This window comes from Marmota monax, unplaced genomic scaffold, assembly GCF_021218885.2.
Source record: "Marmota monax isolate L192 unplaced genomic scaffold, Marmota_monax_Labrador192_F-V1.1 WCK01_AAM20220418_F8-fsc00051, whole genome shotgun sequence".
Lineage (NCBI taxonomy): Eukaryota > Metazoa > Chordata > Mammalia > Rodentia > Sciuridae > Marmota > Marmota monax.
In genome coordinates, this window is record NW_026695202.1 from 9,293,097 (window position 1) to 9,313,311 (window position 20,215).

General features: G+C 59.7%; 1 protein-coding gene across 2 annotated transcripts; it reads left to right on the forward strand.

The window, feature by feature from the left end:
• The first annotated feature begins 281 nt into the window (after positions 1 to 281).
• Positions 282 to 19,626, forward strand: Csf2rb (colony stimulating factor 2 receptor subunit beta). Of its 2 annotated transcripts, none has more exons than XM_046429252.2 (14): positions 282 to 435; positions 6,554 to 6,794; positions 7,595 to 7,718; positions 9,210 to 9,400; positions 10,855 to 11,012; positions 11,088 to 11,256; positions 11,744 to 11,879; positions 12,032 to 12,189; positions 13,886 to 14,025; positions 14,639 to 14,801; positions 15,256 to 15,346; positions 15,533 to 15,590; positions 16,153 to 16,256; positions 16,885 to 19,626. In XM_046429252.2, the coding sequence occupies exons 2-14, from the start codon at positions 6,722 to 6,724 to the stop codon at positions 17,969 to 17,971; spliced, it is 2,652 nt and encodes an 883-aa protein (XP_046285208.1). In that variant the 5' UTR covers positions 282 to 435; positions 6,554 to 6,721; the 3' UTR covers positions 17,972 to 19,626. The 2 variants fall into 2 exon arrangements, with proteins under 2 accessions (XP_046285208.1, XP_046285209.1); XM_046429253.2 differs by lacking the exon at positions 282 to 435 and adding an exon at positions 2,367 to 2,801.
• The last annotated feature ends 589 nt before the right edge of the window (positions 19,627 to 20,215 follow it).

The following is a 20,215-nucleotide window of genomic DNA, read 5'->3' on the forward strand; positions in this document are numbered from 1 at the left end:
GATGGGGGTCCCGCGGCTGGGAGAGGTCACCTGCAGGTGATGTGCACAAGGTCACACCCTGAGAAGCACTGGACTCAGAGTCCAGCCTGGGTCTGCCTGGCCCCGGGCGCCCACCTGCTGCTGCTGTGGTCTGGACGCCTCCCTCTGCTCCCCGCTGGGGCAGTCCGGGATGGCTGCCTGGAGGAGGCCCCACAGAACTGAGTAGGAGTTAACAGGGGGGTCTGCCCAGCAGAGACAGATGTCACATGCCCTGTCACAGTTCTGAGAAGCCGTGGTGCTTGCGAAAGGCGCCCCCCCCCCCCCCCCGCAGCACCTCGCTTCCTCTTTCTGCTTCTGTTTCCCGACCGGCAGCTCAAATAAATAGGAAGCTTGGGGCTCACTGCTGCCGGAGGCTCCGGGAGGAGGCCGCCTGTCGCACGCACGCACCGCACCGAGGTAGGGCCTGGCTCTGGGGCAGGGCTGAAGGGTGCAGAGTCGGGGGGGGGGGGACAGGGAGCTGGGGTGGCGGCTTGCTCTGGGGACCTGCGGAGATCGGGACTTATCTGGGGAGGACTCAAGCCCAGACTCCGGGCAGCCAGCGGGCGGGCGAGGAGGCAGCCGGGGAGTGGACGTCCTCCGGTCCCATGTGAGGGCTCTGGGGCAGCGGCCTCCCCAGCCCAGCCGGGAGTCAGGCGCCTCGTACCGTCTGCCTCAGCTTTGTCACCAGGGTGTGGGTGGCAGGGAGGGCACCCCCTCTCTGCCCTGGGCTTCTGTCTTCCCGTCAGTGGAAGAGGAAGGGGACAGAGAGTCCCTGGAGAGGAAGAATGCTGGCGACACACAGCCACCGAGAGCTGGGAGGGGAGGGCCAGGTCTCCAGCACTCCCGGACAACACCGTGGCTTGGTCCAGTCCAGGCCCAGACGTGTGTGTCCTGGGCCCAGGTGGGTTGGCTGGTGTGGGGCGCCTGAGCCGGCTACCCCGGGCCTGTCACAGCTGCACCCCCGGGGACGAGGGGACAGGTGCCGGGTCCACCAGGGGTGTGAGTTTGTGGGGCCTCTCCAGACAGGCCCCGGCGCCCAGAGGGTAGTTTCCAGTCTTCAATTCCCATTTTACATAACCAGATGCTGATTTTTCCTGCATCCCTCCTGATTTTAACATGGCTCTGTAACCAGCAGACCTGGCCCGTTAGTGACAGGCCACTCTCGTCCACTCCTCGGCTTTACATTGTTGGGTCAGTACTCACAGGGGCCCTGTCAGATGAGTCGGCGCCCTGCCTTATTAGAAATCAGGATGATCCAGACTCAGAGCATAAAGACCAAGTTCACAGCCACCTGCGCCCTGGTTCCCCATCCCACTCTCCGCCACGTCATCTCTCGGGCACGGGGACTCTGGCACCCGCACTGAGCCGGGGGTGGTTGTGATTTTCCACATAATATTGTGCTTTGGGAACCCTCCACCTGCTTCCTACAGCTCTACCTCGTGAATGAGCCCTGAGAGGCGGTCAGTGCGGGGCCTCGCCCCCACCTCACCCCGTATCATAGACGCTGAGGCTGTGGCTGGCTGCTCCACCCCCATCCAGGGGACTCTGGAGCCTGCCTCCCAGGAGCATCAGTTACTGGGCAGATCTTGGTCATGAGCCTGAAGTGTTGATAGGAACCCTCCAATCGTCCTCAGTGGCTGGACTAACACGCACACGGGCACAGACGTGCCTGACAGGCCCCTTTAGGGAATTCACCGGTTGGTTCATTTTGTCCCATGTCATGGATGTCCCATGTCTCTCCCCGTTGCCGGATCCCCCCGTTCCCTGCCTGTGGCTGGACCGTGCGCCTTCCACGTGCTCTTGGCCCCTTCATTGATGGACACAGGGGAGTTCTTTGCCCATTTTCTGATGTAAAGCTCCACTTTGAAGCAGAATCACTTATGAGGCGTCTGGATATTGGATTCACACCTGTGGCAAACACACTTTCCCAGATTCTCACGGACTCTTTTACATTGCCACCTTCAAGACGTCTCACGTCGTATAAAAATGGTCTGTTTATAAATCTATAAGTCAAATCTGTCATTATTATTATTTTTGACCTTCTGATTTCTAGTTTTGTCTTGTACAACCCCAAATATTAAGGAAAGATGCCTGACAACTTAATTAACTTGTTGAGGTTCTGGTTCCAGCACTTACCACTGAGCCACACTCCCAGACCCTTTTTAATGTTAGAGACAGGGTCTCGCTGAGTGGCTGAGGCTGGCTTTGACCTCGCGATCCTCCTGCCTCAGCCTCCCGAGCTGCTGGGATCCTGCGTGTGTCCCTTTGTGCCCAGCTCACTTTTATTTTAAACTGTATTTTATTTCATTTGGTTTATTTTAGTTTTGCCTTTTTAGATCTTTAATCCACCTGGTATTTGGAGGGATGGGTCATCTGTAAGGTGATAATCTAACTTTGAAAACAGCTATGGTCTAGTTATCTGAGAATCATAGTTAGTGTGAGGTCCCTCTGTCCCTCAGTGCCAGGTGTGACTTCCTAGTGTCCTCCACGTTCGCGGTGATTTTCCTGTTTCTGGTCTGACGGTTCCATTCCTTATTATTTTTCTGGCAGACGGAGCAAGCTTCAAGTTAGAATCGGCTGGTCAAGTCTGTTAGAAACCCTCTTGAAACCTTCATTGGGATCACATTGAATTTAGGGATCACTGGGGGCAGGAATGACCCTGGGAGGTGGACGAGGGCTCGCCTCCATGGGCACCTTCCCGGGAGAGCGCTAGGGTTCCCCTGACGTGGCTCAGAGTTTCTGGCACATTCTGGATCGCCGAGCGCCCTCCTGCTTTCCCCGGGGTGAGTTTGCTTGTTTGTTTCATCAGGGATGATTTGTGCCTTAGCAAGTATTTGGGGGCATCTTTTGCGTCTCCTTTGTCCACTTCTCTGGGTCTCACCACTGGGTCCCCTTGTCCCACTTGGCCACTGTTCACCCCTCCTTAAGAAACCTTGTGACGTGGTCCCGTGAAGTTGCTTTGTCTGGGGTGAATTCGTCTTTTGCTTCTTTGTTTCTGTTTTTATTCCTACCAAATAATCTCTTCATAAATTGAGGAATTCTGATGTGCGGGTTGGATTTTGAGTAAGGGGTTTAGGTTTTCTCTTTTCTTCTTCCACCTCTTCTCTGTCGTCTGCTTGTCCCTATGCACACCCCTTATTTTTAGTGACTTTTTAAATTTTATTTGTCAATTTATTCATTTGAGATGGGTCTCCCGTTCCCGGGCTGAAGCAGCCTCCCATCTCGGCCTCCCGAGCAGCTGGGACTACAGGTGTGCGTGGCCACACTGGCTTACACTTCATATGACTGACACCAACACTGAGTTTAAATTTCGCACCAGCGTCTGGGGTTAATCAGCACACGTGGGCCCTCCAGCACCAGGCAAGATCCGGACCGCGTTTTCAGTTCCCCTCCACCCCAACCTCACCCCCGACTTCCACGACAAAGTCCCCTCCGTTTTGGTTCAATATCGTTTTCCTGCATTTGCTTCTTTTTACCTTATGCTGTGACAATTTTTCTTCCTTCAACTTTAAGTCTTTTTGGGTTTTTTTTCCCAGCAATGCGTGTGATCTTTCTCTTTTTTTGCAGTTTTTCTTTCCTGAAATATATCCTAGAGTAATTTTTTTAAAGAAAAGATCTGAAATTTTTTTTCCTTACCTTTAAGAGACCCCAAATTTTGCTGCCCTTGAATGTCAAAAAGAAAAAAGAAAAAAAAAAAGGAAACATTTTTGCCTCTTGTGATTCTTGTTTGTACGACTTTTTCTGGGGACTTTTCAAGACGGCACTCTGTTTAGGGTTCAACCAGGGCTGCTTGTGAGAAATCTCTTGCTAACCTGACCTTTGTCCCAGTGAAAGTGACCTACTTGTTCACTTCCCTATGGAAGTCTTCGCAGGATTGCCCTTTAATTTTGTGAAGATGGGAAAGTTCAATCTGCATGTGGCCTGGTATGGCACTGGTAGAAAGGAACCTGGGGGTTGAGCCTCATTTCTCTTATTACAAACCCCATTGTAGCAGCTCCTCCCCCTATAAATAAAGTCTTCCTTGTTGTGTTAAAAAAAAACAACAAAAAACAAAAACAAAACCAAAATCATCTTGTTCTTTGCTTAGCAGACTGTTGTCTCTTTTAAAGACCTGGGAAAGTTGGCAACTGTATCTGACGGGTCCCAAACAACAGTGGCTCAGCAACATAGAAATTTACTTCCCCCTAATGTCCAGTGGTGGGTCATCTCAGGCTGATACAGTTGCTCTAAAGCAACAAGAGGAATCCAGGCTCCTCTGTTTCTCTTGCATGGTCCTTGTATATGGCTCCCATACCCAAGGTAACCTCATGGTCCAGATGGCTGCTGGAGTTCCGACCATCACTTCTGAAGTGCAGGCTTGGAGGAAGGAGGAAAGGCAGAAGAACAACAATGGACCCCTTCCCACCTGAGTCCTTTAAGCATTCAGTTCTGAAAGACACACATAGAATTTCTACTCCCAGATCCTTGGACAACATTTAGTCACCTGCCCCTGCCTTATGGCAGGAAATGATAAAGAATATAACTTTATTGTGTGCAGCAATAATAAGCCCAGCTTGGGTTTCTGTTTCCAGGAGAACGGGGACAGCCAGGCACTGGCACTGCCCTCCATGTGTGCAGATTCTCTCTGCCTCTGCTTCTGGAGGTTGGAATTCTTGGATCCTTTTTTCAGGTCTCAATGTCTATAAAGCCTCCCACCCGCCCCCGGTCCATTTGCTCTATCTTTAAACATCTGTCTCTGCAAGGCGATCGGCTGTGGGGCTCGCTCTGGGATTTGGCTTGTTATCGATCCTTAAATTACAGATTTCTGTCTTCACACTCCAGGAACTCCACGTTCTATTTTTTGCACATAAGTCTGGGTTTTTAATAGCTCTGATGTCTCCTATCTCCCTGAGGATGCCGATTTACAGGTTTCAAAGTTTTCCTGTCTTTTGGTCTGTGAGGTCTGTGGAGATGTCTGTCAAGTTGGTCTAGGTCAGAGAGGACCCGTCTGACACTGGCGGTCGGGAATTACAACCTCCTCTTGACACAGTGCCTAAGACTGCAAAGTCCTGAGCCCGCCTCTCCTGTACCAGCATGGACCCCCGCCGTGTGGACCCCCTACACGGCTTCCCTCATCTGCAAAGTGAGGATCCTAACTGTAGCCACACAGATGCATTAACACCTGCCCACAGTGCCTGGCTAATGGTGAACACAAGCAAACACAAGGCCCTAAGGAGAGCTCTCTGGGCACCCGGGAGGGTCCATTTGCATTCTTTAATGACCTGGGTTCATCTTAATCTTTCCGGTGGGAGACAGCCACCTGTTTTCTCTCATTTGAGTTGCTATGATCTGTATGTTTGTGTTCCCCCAAAACTCATATGTTGAACCGTGGGAGGCAGAGCCCCTGAAAGGGATTAGGGTCCTATAGCCAGAGAGCTCACCGCGCCCCTGCACCCCATGAGATTATCATGAGGAGTCCATAAGGAAACAGCCCGCACCAGATACCAAATGGGTCAGCACTTGGATCGTGGACTTTGGCTCCCAGAAAAAGAGAAACAAACATCTGCTGTTTATGAACTGCCTAGTCTGCAGCCCTAACAGATTAAGATACTGGTGCAAACATTGTGTGTGTGTGTGCATTTTGTGCTTTGCTTTATGATTCTGTTGGTTTGCTTTGCAAACCTGACTGTCTCCGGTCAGTCTCTGTCTCTCTGATTCCTTCGATGGCTTTTAAGTTTAAATAGGTCAAAGGTTCACGTCTACTGTGAAGTTTAATGGGATTCGCCTTTTTGCATTTGAATTTTTGGTTGACCTCCGTTTGGGGAGTGGTGTGACGGGGAGATTTTGACTGGCTGTTCAATTATCCTAGCAGGTTTTTAATTGAATATTCATCCCTTCGCATTGTTTACTAATTCTTCCTCTATCAGAGAGGGAAAATACAGTTTGACCCTATGATGGCCACTAGCAGGTAGGTAGGCAAGTAGATAGACAGACAGAGGGACAGACACCCAGGCAGGCAGGCAGGCAGGCAGGCAGCCCGGCGGCGCGGTACGTGCATTCTGAGCGAGGCTTCAGACAGCTTTGCAGAGAAGGGAGCCACCCTGACCGTGCTCTGCTCCGGGTACTTCCCAGGGCTGGGGAGGTAATGAAAATGAGGAAATCCCCAGCCTCTTCAGGGAAAGGAGAACTGGAGGCAGATGGCCTGTGGGACAGATGCTGGTAAATGGAGCCCAGGCCGGGGGCGCACAGAGAGCTCACACCTTGTGGTGACACCCCAGCATCCAAACCCTGACTCCCGAGCAGCTGGGCTGGGAAGGCCAGGGGGAGCCGGGTTCAGAGCAAACCCCAGGCCTCTCTCTCAGGTGCCGTCAACTCAGGTGACTGCACACTGGTACCAGGGGACCACGGTCTCATAAGCCTTTGAGCCCTACCATTGCCCCAAGGCCCCTGAGTTCCAGGGAAGGGCTTGTCTCAGGGCACAACACGGGGGCCTGGGCTCTCCCCCGGGACATGGGCCGAGCCCTGGGCAGCTCCCAGCAGGCACATCTTTCTGTAGGCGCAGAGGAGCCAAGTCTTGAGAGACGAATCACAGGCTGGTGACATGGATTGGGCCCAGAGCCCGGAAGGACAGGAATAGAGACTTCTGGGACAATGAGGACCCGCCATCTGCCCACAGGCAGGGCTCTTCTGTACAGCCACATGCAGGCTCAGGGCTGACCGGGAGATGGCGCTGACCTGGGGGCTGCTCCTCCTGGCCCTGCAGGCTCCCTGGGGCCAGTGGGTGACAGGGGCAGAAGGTGAGTCACAGGGCTCCCTCCCTCTCCCCTCCCCCTCACTCTGGGCCCTGAGGGGGCCACTCCCACTGGACCCCAGAAGCTCCCAGAACCAGGCTCTGGCCCTCCTCCCTGGGCTTCCCTAATTTCTTCTGCCCGTCCTCTTCCTCCTCCCTGGGCACCGCCCCTGTCCCCATGTCCCTGGCCCCCCTTTCCTGGCGTCCTGGAGAACCTGGCTGAGGCATGGTCACTTCTCTGCCCACGTTTCTCAGCGTGGCCCCCAAGGCCCTGCCTCCAGGTTGGCCCAGCGCCCTCTGTCCTCCCTCCCTCCTCACAGACCCTCCATCCTCTGGTGGCCTCAGGGTCCCGCCTCCGGGTCCTGGGTTCTCTCCACTTTAGCCCCCAGGGAACTTGACTTCTGTGGTGACCCCAGGAGCCAAGTCCCTCTCCACGCCCAGCCTGGCAGGCTGAGGGCAGGGGCAGTGGGCCCAGGGCCGGGCAGTGCCTGCGGTGTCTTGGGCCGGGGCCCGCCTCTCCTCCCTGGTGCACATGGGGTTGGGGACAGGACCTGTGCATGAGGCGGGTCCCTGTCCTGAGGGACCTGGAGCAGCACGAGGCAGGTCCCTGATGTGCTGAGAACCAGCTCATCTGTGCTCCTGTCAGGAGGGGACTGTCCCCACCTCAGAGCCCCCAGCCCACACAGGCCCAGGGCCTCTGCAGGAAGGCAGGAGACCCCTCCCCAGGGCTGCACATCCCCGAGGAGCTGGGGTGGTGACAAGGGACACTGAGGGGACAGCAGTGACCCCTCCTGCTCTGCCCACCAGAAACCATCCCGCTGAAGACGCTGCGCTGCTACAACAACTACACCAGCCGCATCGTCTGCAGGTGGGCGGACACGGAGGACGCCCTGCGGCTGCTCAACCTGACCCTCCATCGCAGGGTGAATGGGTGAGTGGCCCTGGGAGCCGGGACACAGGGGGGACCTGCCCTGTCTCTGTGCCTGTCCCCCATGCTGTGGAGTGGAGAGGGGCGTGTCGGTCAGCATCGGGTTGGACCACTCACAGGACAAGGGAGGAGGGTGGCCCCCGGACCCCCGGGCCCAGCGCTGGTGTCTGATGTTGGGGTCCTGGGGGCTTACAGCCTTCCATGCTAATGGGGTGGTGGAGGTGATGGCGACCACTGACTTAGTTCCTCCTCCCCGGAGGTGGACGGGACAAGGACACCAGGCCCAGTTCACAGAGGAGGAGACGGAGCCCAGGGAGGGAAGGCCCCGGCCGGCCACAGGGTGGTCAGGACAGGCGGCAGCACAGAGGCAGTGTCCCCAGCCCCACCACCTCCCCATGAGGGGTCCCCCGCCCCCGTCCCATGGCTGCTGGGCGCAGGCCACTGGGGGTGGCTGACCTCACTCTGGCCTGTTGGGGATCTGAATCAGCCACAAATGACACAGTCAAGGGCGAGTCCCAAGGAGCCATCTCTCCACACCCCACGCCTCCCCTCCAGGGTTCCCTGCTGCTGTCCTGAGTCCTCCATGCGCCTTCCCCTGTCCCCCAGGGCCACCCTCCCCTCCCCCCTGAGACAGCAGAAGCCTGGAAGGGGAGCCCCCGCTCCCCCCACCTGTACCTCCCTGGACCTGGCCTGGTCAGTGTCCCCGGCCCTGCAGGGAGTCATGTCCCAGTCACTCTGAGCCCCGACCTGGATCTTCAGGTCTCACTGCTCAAGGACGTGGCTGCCACCACCGTTCCCACCCCCTGTGCCATCGGTGCCCTCCCCCAGGCTTATCCCCATGACCTTGTAAGTGTGGTCCGATGCCGGGCTCCAGATGCCAACAGTGACGGCAGCCCTGGCAGCTCCAGGCCCTGCGTCCCCGTCCCCACAGCCCCAGCCCCTCCCTCTGTCCACGACGCGTTTTCCCAGGAATCTCCCTTGAAACTCTGGTGAGGCTTCACCCCCTGCTTCCCCTCTCCCCTTGTCAAGGTCACCAGTGACCTCCGTCCCTGACCTGGACCTGAGCCCGTCTTACACTTGACCCATGAGCGTCCCGCAGGCACGTGACTGCCCCCATCCTAATGCCCCTTCACTGGCTCCTCCTGTCTGGTTGGGCCATCTTCTTGTTCCTTGTCCCTTGTCCCTCTGGCTCTGCAGGCCAGCAAGGCCCTGGGCCCTGTCCTGGGCTCAGCCCAGAGGCCATTCCCTCAGACACCTTCCCGACTACCCCTTCTGGATGCCCTCGGGAAAATCTGCACACCACAGTCTGCTGGGAAGGTTCCTGCTCCTTCCATCATCAGTGCCTCTGTCCCCAGGTGGCCGGGGGCAGGGATCTGCCATATGCAGTGACAACCCCTGACCCTGGATGACTTTGGCATGTGGCAGCCGTTCAGTGACTGTCTGATGAATGGAGGACTCTAGTGCACGTTAGCTGACCCTGTCCTCTCCTAACAGGGATCTTCCACAGCCAGTGTCCTGTGAGCTCAGTGAGGACATGTCCTCGGGGGACTGCCCAGCTCACCAGTGTGTACACAGGAAGTGCCTCATTCCCTACCAGGAATTTGCCCTCGCTGACCACGACTACTACTTCTTCCAACCAGACCGGCCGCTGGGCATCCAGCTCTTGGTGCCACTGACCCAGCACGGTGAGGGGCTGGCCCCTGTCCACACAGGGGCACCAGGGTGACCGGGCTACAGGAGGTGGCCAGGGAGGGAGTCTCCACGGGCTGGACACGGTCCTGGGGGCACAGGAGATGGTGTCCTCACAGTGGAGGCATCAGGGCAGGTGCCACGTGAGGACGCTGCCCACCCTCCCCTGCCTGCTGCTTCTGCCACCTGCAGGCCCCTGGCTCCCGCCCGAGAGCTTCCCTCCAGGCAGAGCCCTTCCTGGGCTTCACAGGAAGCTCCTCGCTGACAGGACCCTCCGTCCTCGTCACCGCCCCTCATCTCTACAGCAGCCCTGGCTGGGGAGGAGGCCCCTGAGGCCCAGGCAGCGCCAGAGTCACCACTGACAGGGACGGTCCACTTTCCCTGGGCTTCCTCCACCGCAGATCCGGGTGGTCCCCTGAGCCCTTCTGGGGTCCCGGGGGCCACGCTGTGGTCTGTGGGGCTCACGCCGCCCTCTGGCTTGGGGGGCAGGCGGCTGCCCTGCACAGTGAGGCTGTGTCTGCTGTGCACTTGAGGGACACGCGGGCGGCTCTTCAGACCCGTGGCTCCAGGGAGTTGGTGCCAAGAGGAGACAAAGTGCGGGCTGGTGTCGCACAGAGGCCGGGGTTCGCCTCGGGAGCCTGGGACCTGGGCTCCACCCCAGATCTGCAGGAAAGGTGCAGGGGCTTTGGAAACAGGTTGCGTCAATGTCCAGCCCGTAGGGACCTCGCTCCAGCCTGAAGCTCGCTGGCTCCGATCGGGGAGGCTGGCAGGGGCTGGGAGGGCACAGGGGTGCACCTGGCACAGGAGGCTCCCCCAGGACAGACCTTGGACACTTCATGTCCTCTGTCGCTTTCCCCATCTGATTAAGGACCAGGAGGGGGAACATCGGGGATGACCAGGGGAGTAACTGGTCCCTAGGCTGCTCCCTGGCTGCTCTGCCCCCACTCCCTGTCAGCCCCAGGGCGGGGAGCGCAGCCCTCCATCATGGGTTCCCGTCCTGGCTGGGGCTGGGCACAGGCTGGTTCTGTGCTGTGCCCTGACATTCTGGGTTGGTGACTCCTCCGAGGTCCCAGCTCAGACCTGCTCCCATGCACCAGGTCCCCGTCCACATGGGACATCACCACTTTCCTTCATGAGGTTTGGTATTTGAAAGTCACCCCCCAGCAATGAGCCTCCCAGTCGGGGGGGACCAGCAGCCATGGCTCTCAGGAGCCTCTGGTGGAGTCACCCAGGAGGCCCCGACAGACCGATGGGCACTGGAGATGGCTCCCTGGGCACAGCAGCCGGCCCCGGACCCCAGATGGCTCACTGCACCCCACGTTTCTGCAGAGGAAGGGCTACAGGGCCAGGGCTCCTGCCCATGGTCACCGTGCTGCTGGGCCGCTCTGGGCTGGGACCCGTCCCTGGTGGCCCCCGTGGCCCTCACGTACCCTCTGCTCCCTCCCTGCAGTCCAGCCGCCCCCACCCAAGGACCCCCAGATCAGCAAGACCGGGGACCATTTCCTGCTGACCTGGAGTGTGGCCCTCGGGGATCCCCAGACACCCTGGCTGTCGCAGGGGGACCTGGAGTTCGAGGTGGTCTACAGGCGGCTTAGCGACTCCTGGGAGGTAGGATGGGGTCAGCTCTGCCCGTGCCGGGGGACGCCAGGCTGGCCCTTCCTGCAGCGCCCCTCTCTCCCTCAGGAGGCCACCAGCCTCTACTCCCGGTCCTCCCCGGCCGTCCTGGGCGCAGAGCTCCTCGTGCCCGGCAGCACCTACGTGGCCCGAGTGCGGACGCGGCTGGCCCCCAGCTCGCGCTTCTCGGGACGGCCCAGCCGCTGGAGCCCCGAGATCCTCTGGGACTCGCAGCCAGGTACTGGGGTCCACGCGGGAGGTGTCCTTCTAGGACGGGTCTCCCAGGCACTCGGGGCCCCGGAGTCCACTCGTGGCCTTGCGGGCACCTGCGGCTGCGTGTCCTGGGCCTCCGGGGCCAACCCATGTGCTCGGGCGGCTGCCAGGCCGTCATGGCCCCTGCGGGCTCCGTGTCCTGCACTCTCTGTGACAACCACGACGTCATGGTCACAGCAGCCTTGCTGGCCGCTGTGTGTGAATGAGCACCACGTGCAGGGCTGGCCCCGTCTCTGTGTCCAGTCCCCACACGAGGAGGCTTGGAGCCCATCCCTGCCTCAGGGATGGGTGGACGTCCCACGGCCTCTGGGCTGTGGGCACCTGGCAGCTGCAGGCCAAGGCTCAAGCCCGCACTTGCTGCCCCAAAGCTGGGGTCCCCTGTGCTCAGTCACCTGGTGTCCCCAGAGCTCTGGAGGGAGGAAGGGCAGTGACCGAGGGGTGTGTCCCTCCAGGGGACGAGGCCCAGCCCCGGAACCTGCAGTGTGTCTTCGACGGGGCCCACACCCTGGGCTGCTCCTGGGAGGTCAGGTCCCCCGTGACCAGCTCCGTCTCCTTCGGCCTCTTCTACGCGTCCAGCCCAGAGGCACAGTGAGTGTCCGTCCCCTCTCCGGCCTTCCCTGCTCTGGCCTTGCCCTGGCCAGGCCTCCTCCTGTCCCTGGGGCATGGTGGACGCTGGGACTCAGCCCAGGTCTCAGCTGTCCCGTGGTCCCTCCTGTGTCCCTCCCTGTCCCTGCCCTCAGGGAGGAGGAATGTGCCCCGGTGTTGAAGGAGGAGCTCAGCGGCCTGTACACCCGGCTCCGGTGCCAGATCCCGGTGCCCAACCCCGGGGCCCGCGGCCTGTACGTCGTCTCTGTCCGTCCACGGAGGGAGGGGAGGTTCATCAAGAGCTCGGACAACAGTGAGTTGGCCCCGGCTCGTGGGGTGCCTGCCGGCTGGTCCTCCCCGTGAATCCAGTCACCCCACCGTGACCCCTGGGCACGTGCATGGTACCCCTGCCCCGGCCTGCGGTTCTCCCTTGAGAGGGAATGGGGTCCAGTGGCCAAAAGTGCTCTGCTCCGTCAGCCAGGCCCCTGGTGCCCGGCTCTCTCCTCTCCTGGCCCCCTCAGACCCCCTCTGCTCCCCACCCCAAATCCCCCTTCCAGACCCGGATTGGAGTTTTGACCTGACTAATTTCCAAGTTCTCCTCTGACTGATTAAGTCTTCTAAATCGTGATCTGTGATTTCCATTTCCATTCGGGGTTCGAGTTTCTGCAGAAGGACTGGGATCTGGCAGGTGGATGTCACTCATTTCTGTGACGTAGCAGGGACCCCCATGCAAGGGTCCGCTCCACATGATGGCCGAGTTCGTTTATTTTCTATATTTGTAACCAGGGGTTGAACCCAGGGGCACTTTACCACTGAGCCACCTCCCCAGCCCTTGGTGTTCTTTGGGACAGGGTCTTTCTAAGTTGCTTAGGGCCTCACTAACTTTCTGAGGCTGGCCTTGAACCTGTGATCCTCCTGCTTCAGCCTCCCAGGTCACTAGGACTGCAGGCCTGTGCCGTTGTGCCTGGCTTTCCATCTACTCTTCAGGCCTGACAAAGGCAGGAGCTAGTTTGTCTTTGTCACCTGGGTTTAAATCCACCACCTGCTCTCTGGGGGTTGCCCCTGCACCAAGGGACTCCTATGGTTCAAGTGCACAAAACATATAAAGGACTTAGAGTGACCTTGGTCCATGGGATAATTTAGCAACATGGAGACATTCACGTTGTTTTTGTAAAAGCCCCACAGAGTCATCAGGTGATGAGCATTCTCTATTTGTATTTCTTTCTGATTGATAGACTGAAGTTCAGAGTGGTCGAGTAACTTACTTAACGTCGCACCGCTAGCAGGAGGCAAATTGAGGCTGAAACATAGAACTCCTGAGTCAACACCTAGTTTCTGCTTTCTCTGTCCTTTGAGTTTCCTAACTTGTGGTCTCCTGGCCGTGGGAGACGCTGTCCCAAATGGGCTTCACCTTTCTGTTTAGCCACAATGTGGTTGGAGACAGGGTCCCCTAGATGTCATCCGAGGTCCTTGCAGCTAATGTGGGCTGACTCTGCAGGGGAGAGCTTGTGAGCCACTGCTGGCTTCAGACTTGTCCCTACCCTCTAGGGCTCAAGGGACCGGAGCCCAGAGTAGAGCAGGTCTCAGAGCAGCTCTGAGAGTCTCTGGAGCAGCGTGGGGACAGGGGGGCCAAGGGCTGCGGCATCACATATCAGGTCTGATCTCTGTCGCTCCACTGCAGAGCTGCCTGTCGTGGGCAACCCCCTTCACGTGAGCAGGTGCGTGGCTGGGGCACGGGGCCTGGCGCCTGGGCCAGGCCAGAGCTGACCGAGGTGGCCGTGTGGTGACGCCGAGCACGGGGAGGAGGCCAGGCTGTGGGCCTCTGCACACCGGGAGTCAGGCTGGGCGTCCCCAGGGGAATGGTGACACGAGGCAACACAAAGGCCCCCATGGCTGGGACCTGGGGCCTCCGCTGGGGAGGACAACACGCAGAATGGCCATCCTGAACCACGGGAATGTTCTGCTGAGGGGCCTGGTCACGGCCACCCCTAAAAGTCTCCCTCCCCCAGTCCAGATGGAGCGCCCAACCCTCAAAGTGACCAAAGACGGAGACAGCTACAGCCTGCGATGGCAAGTGGAGAAAATGTACTACACACACCTCGGACAGACCTTTGAGGTCCAGTACCGGAGGGACGCAGAGAAGTGGGAGGTGAGCCTGCACCCGGGGAGGGCTTCATGGGGCGGCAGCAGAGGGAGAGAGAGCACCCCAAGGAGCCCAGATGCACCTGGGCCCAGCAGGGGACCAGGCAGAGGTCACCACTGGGCTGTGGGGGCCGTGTCCCTGTGTGGTCAGCAGGTGAAGGAGCTGATGCTCAGAAGTGAGGGGTGAGGTCCCCTGAGAGCCCACTGGGATGCAGCGGGGCTGAGACCCCCAGGGCCGGCCGAGACGCTGGGATGGTGGAGCCAGGAGAAGGTGCCAGACTCCTGAGCGCCCGCCTCAGGGCTAGACTGGCCCACTGCACTGTGTTCCTGGAGCAGCCATAATGACCACCTGTGGGCTGGGCGTCTTCAGGGGTGGGCCAGGAGGTCCCCAGGGCCTGGGCCTGGTGCTCCCCCGGGGCTGAGGGCAGGGTCTGGCCCTGGTGGACCGCTGTGCTACAGTGGACGCTGGAGCAGGGTCCTGGGGGGCAGGAGGCCGTGCTGGGCTGCACGTGACTCCATGGGACGGAGGGGAGGAAGGGGGCCCGGGCAGGGGCGGGAGGGGTGTGCTGCTGTGGCCCCCACCTGGCCAGCGCCTCCACCTCAGCCACCTGCCCCCACAGGACAGCAAGAGAGAGACCCTGCAGAACGCCCACAGCATGGCCCTGCCAGCTCTGGAGCCCTCCACCCGGTACTGGGCCAAGGTGAGGGTCAGGCCCACCCCCGGCGTCTACAATGGCATCTGGAGCGAGTGGAGTGAGGCTGCCTCCTGGACCACAGAGTGGGGTATGTCCAGGGCCCACCTGCCCCTCCTGGGTCAGCCCATTAGGGGAGGGGTCAGGAGAAGCCCCAGGGGCCTTGGGGAGGGAGGAGGCCCAGGGAGAGAAGGGGGCTCAGGACGACAGAGTCTCCGGGGCCTTTGCTGCCCCCCGGCCAGCTGCCCGCTCCGCTCTGCACCTCTCAGATCCTCCTGGTACCTGGACGTCCAAGTCCAGGGAGTGCCCCCCCCAGCAGCCCTGGTGTGGGCAAGGCCCTGAGACCCTGGGCACCCTGACACAAAACTGAGCAGGGCTGGGGCTCACACCCAGCCTCCTCTTCCTGGGGTCTGGCCTCCCCCACCCACCCCACGCAGGGAGCCTCCGCAGCCCCTCCTGACCAGCAGGGCCTTGGGGGCCACCGGTCCCCCCCGAGCCTGCAGCCTTCCCTCCCCACCCTGAGTGTCCCTCCCCTCTGCCGGCAGTGCTGCCCACGTGGGTGCTGCCGATCGTCCTCGTCCTGGTCACCCTGCTCCTGCTCCTGGCACTGCGCTTCTGTGGCGTCTACGGGTACAGGTGAGGGCCCTCCATGTGGGGTGGGTGACCAGGACCCAGGGCCACCCAGGGCAGAGCCTGGCTCCCTGCAGTTCCCGCTCTGCCATCTCCCCCCGCCCCAGCCTCAGTGTCCCCTCTGTTCCTGGGCACGGGAGCCACTGGCCCTGAGGTGTCTGGCAACTGTCCCCTCCCTGGTGGCTGTTGCAGGCTGAACAGGAAGTGGAAGGAGAAGATCCCCAACCCTGGCAAGAGCCACCTGTTCCAGGTAGGTCTGGCTGGGAGGGGCTTCCTCTGCTGCTGTGTCCCCTGTCCCTGTCCGGCCACCTCCCTCCCCTTCCCGTGGGGGGCCATGGAGGGTGTGGGTGGGCCAGGCCTGAGCACCTGGGGGGCCTGGCCAGCAGGGAGCTGCCCCTGGACACCTGCAGGGGCAGCAGCCCTGCCCTGGAGACAGGCCCCATGTGAGGGTGCTGGGGGGCATGAAGCTGGGCTTCCCAGGGGGCGACCACCTGGGGACACGGTGCCTGGTGCCCGGAGCCCTGTGGTCAGGTCACAGGGCAGCTCTGCTGTGGGGGCCTCGTGCAGAGTGCGGGAGGACAGGGAGAGTGGGGGACGCCCAGGTGAGAGGAGCCTGGGAACAGGCCCCCCGTCCCCGGGAGCTCGGCACCTGGGGACTCACAGCCCCCTGGGCCGCCCTCTCCTGGTGCCAGGGGGCCGGGGCCGTCCTGACCACCTGCAGGTCCCCCCAGGTCTGGGCTCACCGAGGGCCCTCCCCCTCACTGTCCTGCAGCCCGCCCCCACCCACAGGCACCCTGTCCTTTCCCTTCCAGAACGGGGGTGCAGGCCTCGGGCCCCCACCCAGCCTGTGGGCTGCCCCCAGCAGGAGCCCGCCTGCCCAGGGGCCCTGGGACAGCCAATTTCCTGAGCTGGAGAGGTGAGTGTGTGGCTCTGTGGTGGCTCTGGGCCTCTGGGGATCCGGTTGGGACAGTGCATAGTGTGTGTCAGGAGTCTCAGGCGGTGTCCTGGGCTCACTGTGAAGTGACCCACAGAGGTGAGTTCACTGAAGCAGGAGGCACACAGGTGGACATCAGGCAGAACTTCCTGACTGCCAGGTTAGAGGCCAGAGCGAGGCAGGGCCCTGGAGCCGATGACCTCTCCTGCCCTCCTGTCCAGGGACGTGCCCCACGTCAGTGGGTTCACTGGGTGGCTGAGGGACATTAGCCGCAGGCCTCAGCCCTGGGGTGGCTGCTCATTTTGTCAGGCGGGGTTGATGGACACTCTTAGAACTGTGGAAGGAGCAGGCGGTGGGCAGGCAGCTTGGCCCTGGCTCTGGTGGCGTGCCAGGAGCAGGGTGCTGTGGACAACCTTGAACTAAGTATCACGAATGGACATGTGATCTCTGGTGACATCAACTCGGTCCAGTGCCCCTTGGTGGGCTGCTCCCCGTGCTCTGTGGTGCTGGCTGTGGAGGGTCGTGGTCCTGCCCCCTGGGCACCTGCCCCTCCTGCAGGAGCGCCTGGGTCTGCACAGCTGTCTCCATGGCTGCCTCTGTTCTCCCACAGGGTGCCCTCTAAGGGTTTTGGAGACTGTGAGGTGTCACCTCTCACCATAGAGGACCCTCAAGTGTCCTGCCATCCACCATCTGGGCCCGATACAACCCCAGCTGCCTCGGGGCTGCCCACGGAGACACCCCGCGGCCCCCAGCCGGGCCCAGCAGCCCCCTCAGGCAGGGCTGAGAACCGTCTGCCCAGCTTTGACTTGAATGGCCCCTACCTGGGGCCCCCCCACAGCCGCTCCCTGCCTGACATCCAGGGCCCGCCGGCGCCTCCCCAGAGCCAGGAGCCAGCGCTCACGGGCTCCCTGGAGTACCTGTGCCTGCCCCCTGGGGGACAGGTGCAGCTGGTCCCCCTGGCCCAGGTGATGGGGCAGGGCCAGGCTGTGGACGGGCAGGGCCAGCGCAGCCCTGCGGCCCAGGAGACCCCCTCCCTGGAGTCCAGGGGCGGCCCTGCCCCTCCTGCCCCTGGGCTGGGGGTGGGTGAACAGGACCCAAAGCACAGCCCAGCGGCACTGCCCATGAGCTGTGGAGACCCTGAGGATGCTGGTGTGGCCTCTGCCTATGTCACCACGGCAGACCTGGCTCTTGCCCTGCCCACGGGGACCCCATCTGTCTCTCCGGCTCTGCCTCTGAGCCCCCCCTTTGTCCAGAACCCCAGTGTCTGTCCTAGGCCACCAGATGGGCCCCTTGGAGCCCCAGGCCCCGGGAAGCCAGGGTTCGAGGGCTATGTGGAGCTCCCTCCAACCATGGGCCAGTGCCCCCAGCCCCCCATGGGCAGTGCTGCCTCTCCTATGTCCAGCACCCCCATCCTGAGCCCAGGGGAGCCCCGGGAGGAAGTAGCCCTGGGGTCCCCACCTGCCGAGGGGCTCCTTGTCCTGCAGCAGGAGGGTGACTATTGCTTTCTCCCTGGCCTTGGACCTGGGCCTCTCTCACCCCAGCGCAAGCCCTCCTGCCCCGAGCCCTGTCCTGAGGTCAGGGACCCCAGGCAGCCCAAGCCCCACGTGCCAGCCATTCAGCTCTTCAAGTCCCTGAAGCATCAGGACTACCTGTCCCTGCTTCCCTGGGACACCAGCAGGCCTGGGCAGGTGTGCTGAGGCCTGCAGACCTCCCCCAAGCCCTGCCCTGTCCCTGTCATCCCTGCAAGGCCCGGGGCCTTCCATACTGAGATGGAGGGGCCTGGAGAATGCCCAGGCCAGCCTCGGGTCCTCCCCAGACGCCTTCTCCGCCGCTCACCTGTGCGCTCTCTCTCTCTCTCTCTCTCTCTCACACACACACACACACACACACACACACACACTTTTCTTTCAAGGGAACTGATTTTGAGGTTCTGGGCTGTTCTACCTCTACCTCCCTCCCATTTTTTAAAATTCATATTTCTTGCTTTTTTTTTTTCACTCTTGTTTTTTTTATTGATTCAGTTTTGGCGTGATTCGGGGGTCCTAGTGGGCCTCTTCTGAGTGCAGCTGTCTAGTTTGCCTAAGGACAGGTTAGCTGCGTGTCCCCAGCAGATGTACAGAGCCTGCTTCTCGCCCAACTGTAGGAGGCACGAGGTTTCAGGTGGGGCCTGGGGTGTCAGACCCTGGGTTCTAGCCAGATAGATGGGGGCTGGGAGGGGAGGGGAGCCCGGAACCCACATGGCAGAACCCACAACTGTAGAAAAGTTGGGGAAACTGCATTATGAGGAAAAAGGGGGAGACGATCAAAGGGTAGCCAGAAGACTTCCAGCCCAGCCGGGCCAGCTGCCCTCCCTCCAGGGAGACCGCCAGACTCTGGCTCCCACTGTCTGCTGCCGAACGGTGGGGCTTCCGCGTCTGGCCTTACCCTGGGGAGTTATGGTTCTATGAAATCTTTGCTTCTCTGATCTACAAATAATAATGGCATTACATGGTCCTTGTTGGCATTACCTGACCACTCTCGAGTTTGCACAGGGTTTTGGATGGATCCTGTCCATTGCTGTTTTTCGCGGGTTAAGCCCGTTACGGTTTTTGTTAGGTGGGACCCTCTCCTTGTCTGATGGGGTTTTAAAAACTGTTCTCGGATGGCCTTTCATCCATGGTGCCAGTGACTCTCCTGACCCCCCACCCCCGTTAGTTGTTCGTCCTAAACTTTGTGGGGGGACAACTTGGTGCACTCCGTGTTTGCTCCTCCGTTTGTCTGGGGGACGCCAACTCCTTCTCCTCTTTTGGTGCCAAGTTGACAAAGGCCTTGTCCATGGCAGAGCCGCTGCCTTTGCCCGACTTTTATGTCTCTTTTTATGTTTTAAGCATTTCATGTAAAATTTTAAGTATTTTGGGACCCACCCACGTGAGACAGGTGTGTCTCTCTGTTTTCCCCAACACAGAGCTGGGCATCTTTGCTGCTTTGGATTGTCCATTTGTGGTCCATGTGTCTGAAATGCACCTTTGTGAGGCAGAAAGTTCTGGAATGGACTTTGGTTTTTCTGGGCTTCCTGTCCTAGCCTCGCTGTCTCCACGGTCCCCACCGTCCTGATGGCCTGGTTCTGTGATTGGTTTTGCCAATGGGGGAGGGTGCCGGTTTCCTTTCTCCCTGGGTTCCCTTGCGTTAGAGTTGTGCTGTGGTTGAAGAGAATCGTGAACGACGTCAACAGCCATCGAGCCTCCAATCCGTCAGGGCCTGTTGGTGCCTTCCGTAGAGTTCAGTCTTCGGAAAATGAATGTATTAGAAAGCAATCCCCAAATGCCTGGACATTGTTAAGAGGTGAACATTGTAATAAAATATTTATAATGCTGTTGTGGGGCAGGTCGCTCAGAAAACACACCAAGTCCCAGGTTTGTCCAGACTGAAGAGTCTTTATTTAGCCGGCCAGTTGGTGACTGCCCCCTGCAGGACCCATAACTGTCTCTGCAAGGAACAGCCCTCACCCTGATCATTTTAGGATATTTAAAGGCAAAAACCACATCTGGGTTGACGTAGCTGCAAGCAAGCAGGGACAGGAGCTGGACTGGGCAGTTAGCGAGACAACACAGTGGGCACATTGGTATTTCCCAAGGGACTTTCCAGGTTGGCACAGCAGCGAGCAAGCAGAAGGGAAGTGGTCAAAATGACCCTAGTTGAGTGCCAGTCAGGGAATGGTCACTAACATCTAGACAATCTCTGACAAGGTGCATTGCCCAAGAAAAATGGAAACCAAAGAGAACAGTTTTACATGGTACAAGAGCTGCTATTTGAGTTGCCCAGTGTGTTATGCTAGGTGACTATTAATGGGTACAGAGGCGGGGCTCTCCCACGGGAGGAGCATTTCTTACAAGATACCGAGTCTCAGGGTGAAATGGAGTCCGGTCATTGCCCATATAGCCTGGCCCATAACAATATAAAGT

What these genes read in the sequence shown, in the direction of transcription:
- Csf2rb (XM_046429252.2), top strand. Translation starts at nt 6,722, where the DNA reads ATGGCGCTGACCTGGGGGCTGCTCCTCCTGGCCCTGCAGGCTCCCTGG. An exon ending in CTCCTGGACCACAGAGTGGG is followed by an intron (nt 14,802 to 15,255) that starts GTATGTCCAGGG and finishes CTCTGCCGGCAG; the next exon opens with TGCTGCCCACGTGGGTGCTG. An exon ending in CAATTTCCTGAGCTGGAGAG is followed by an intron (nt 16,257 to 16,884) that starts GTGAGTGTGTGG and finishes GTTCTCCCACAG; the next exon opens with GGTGCCCTCTAAGGGTTTTG.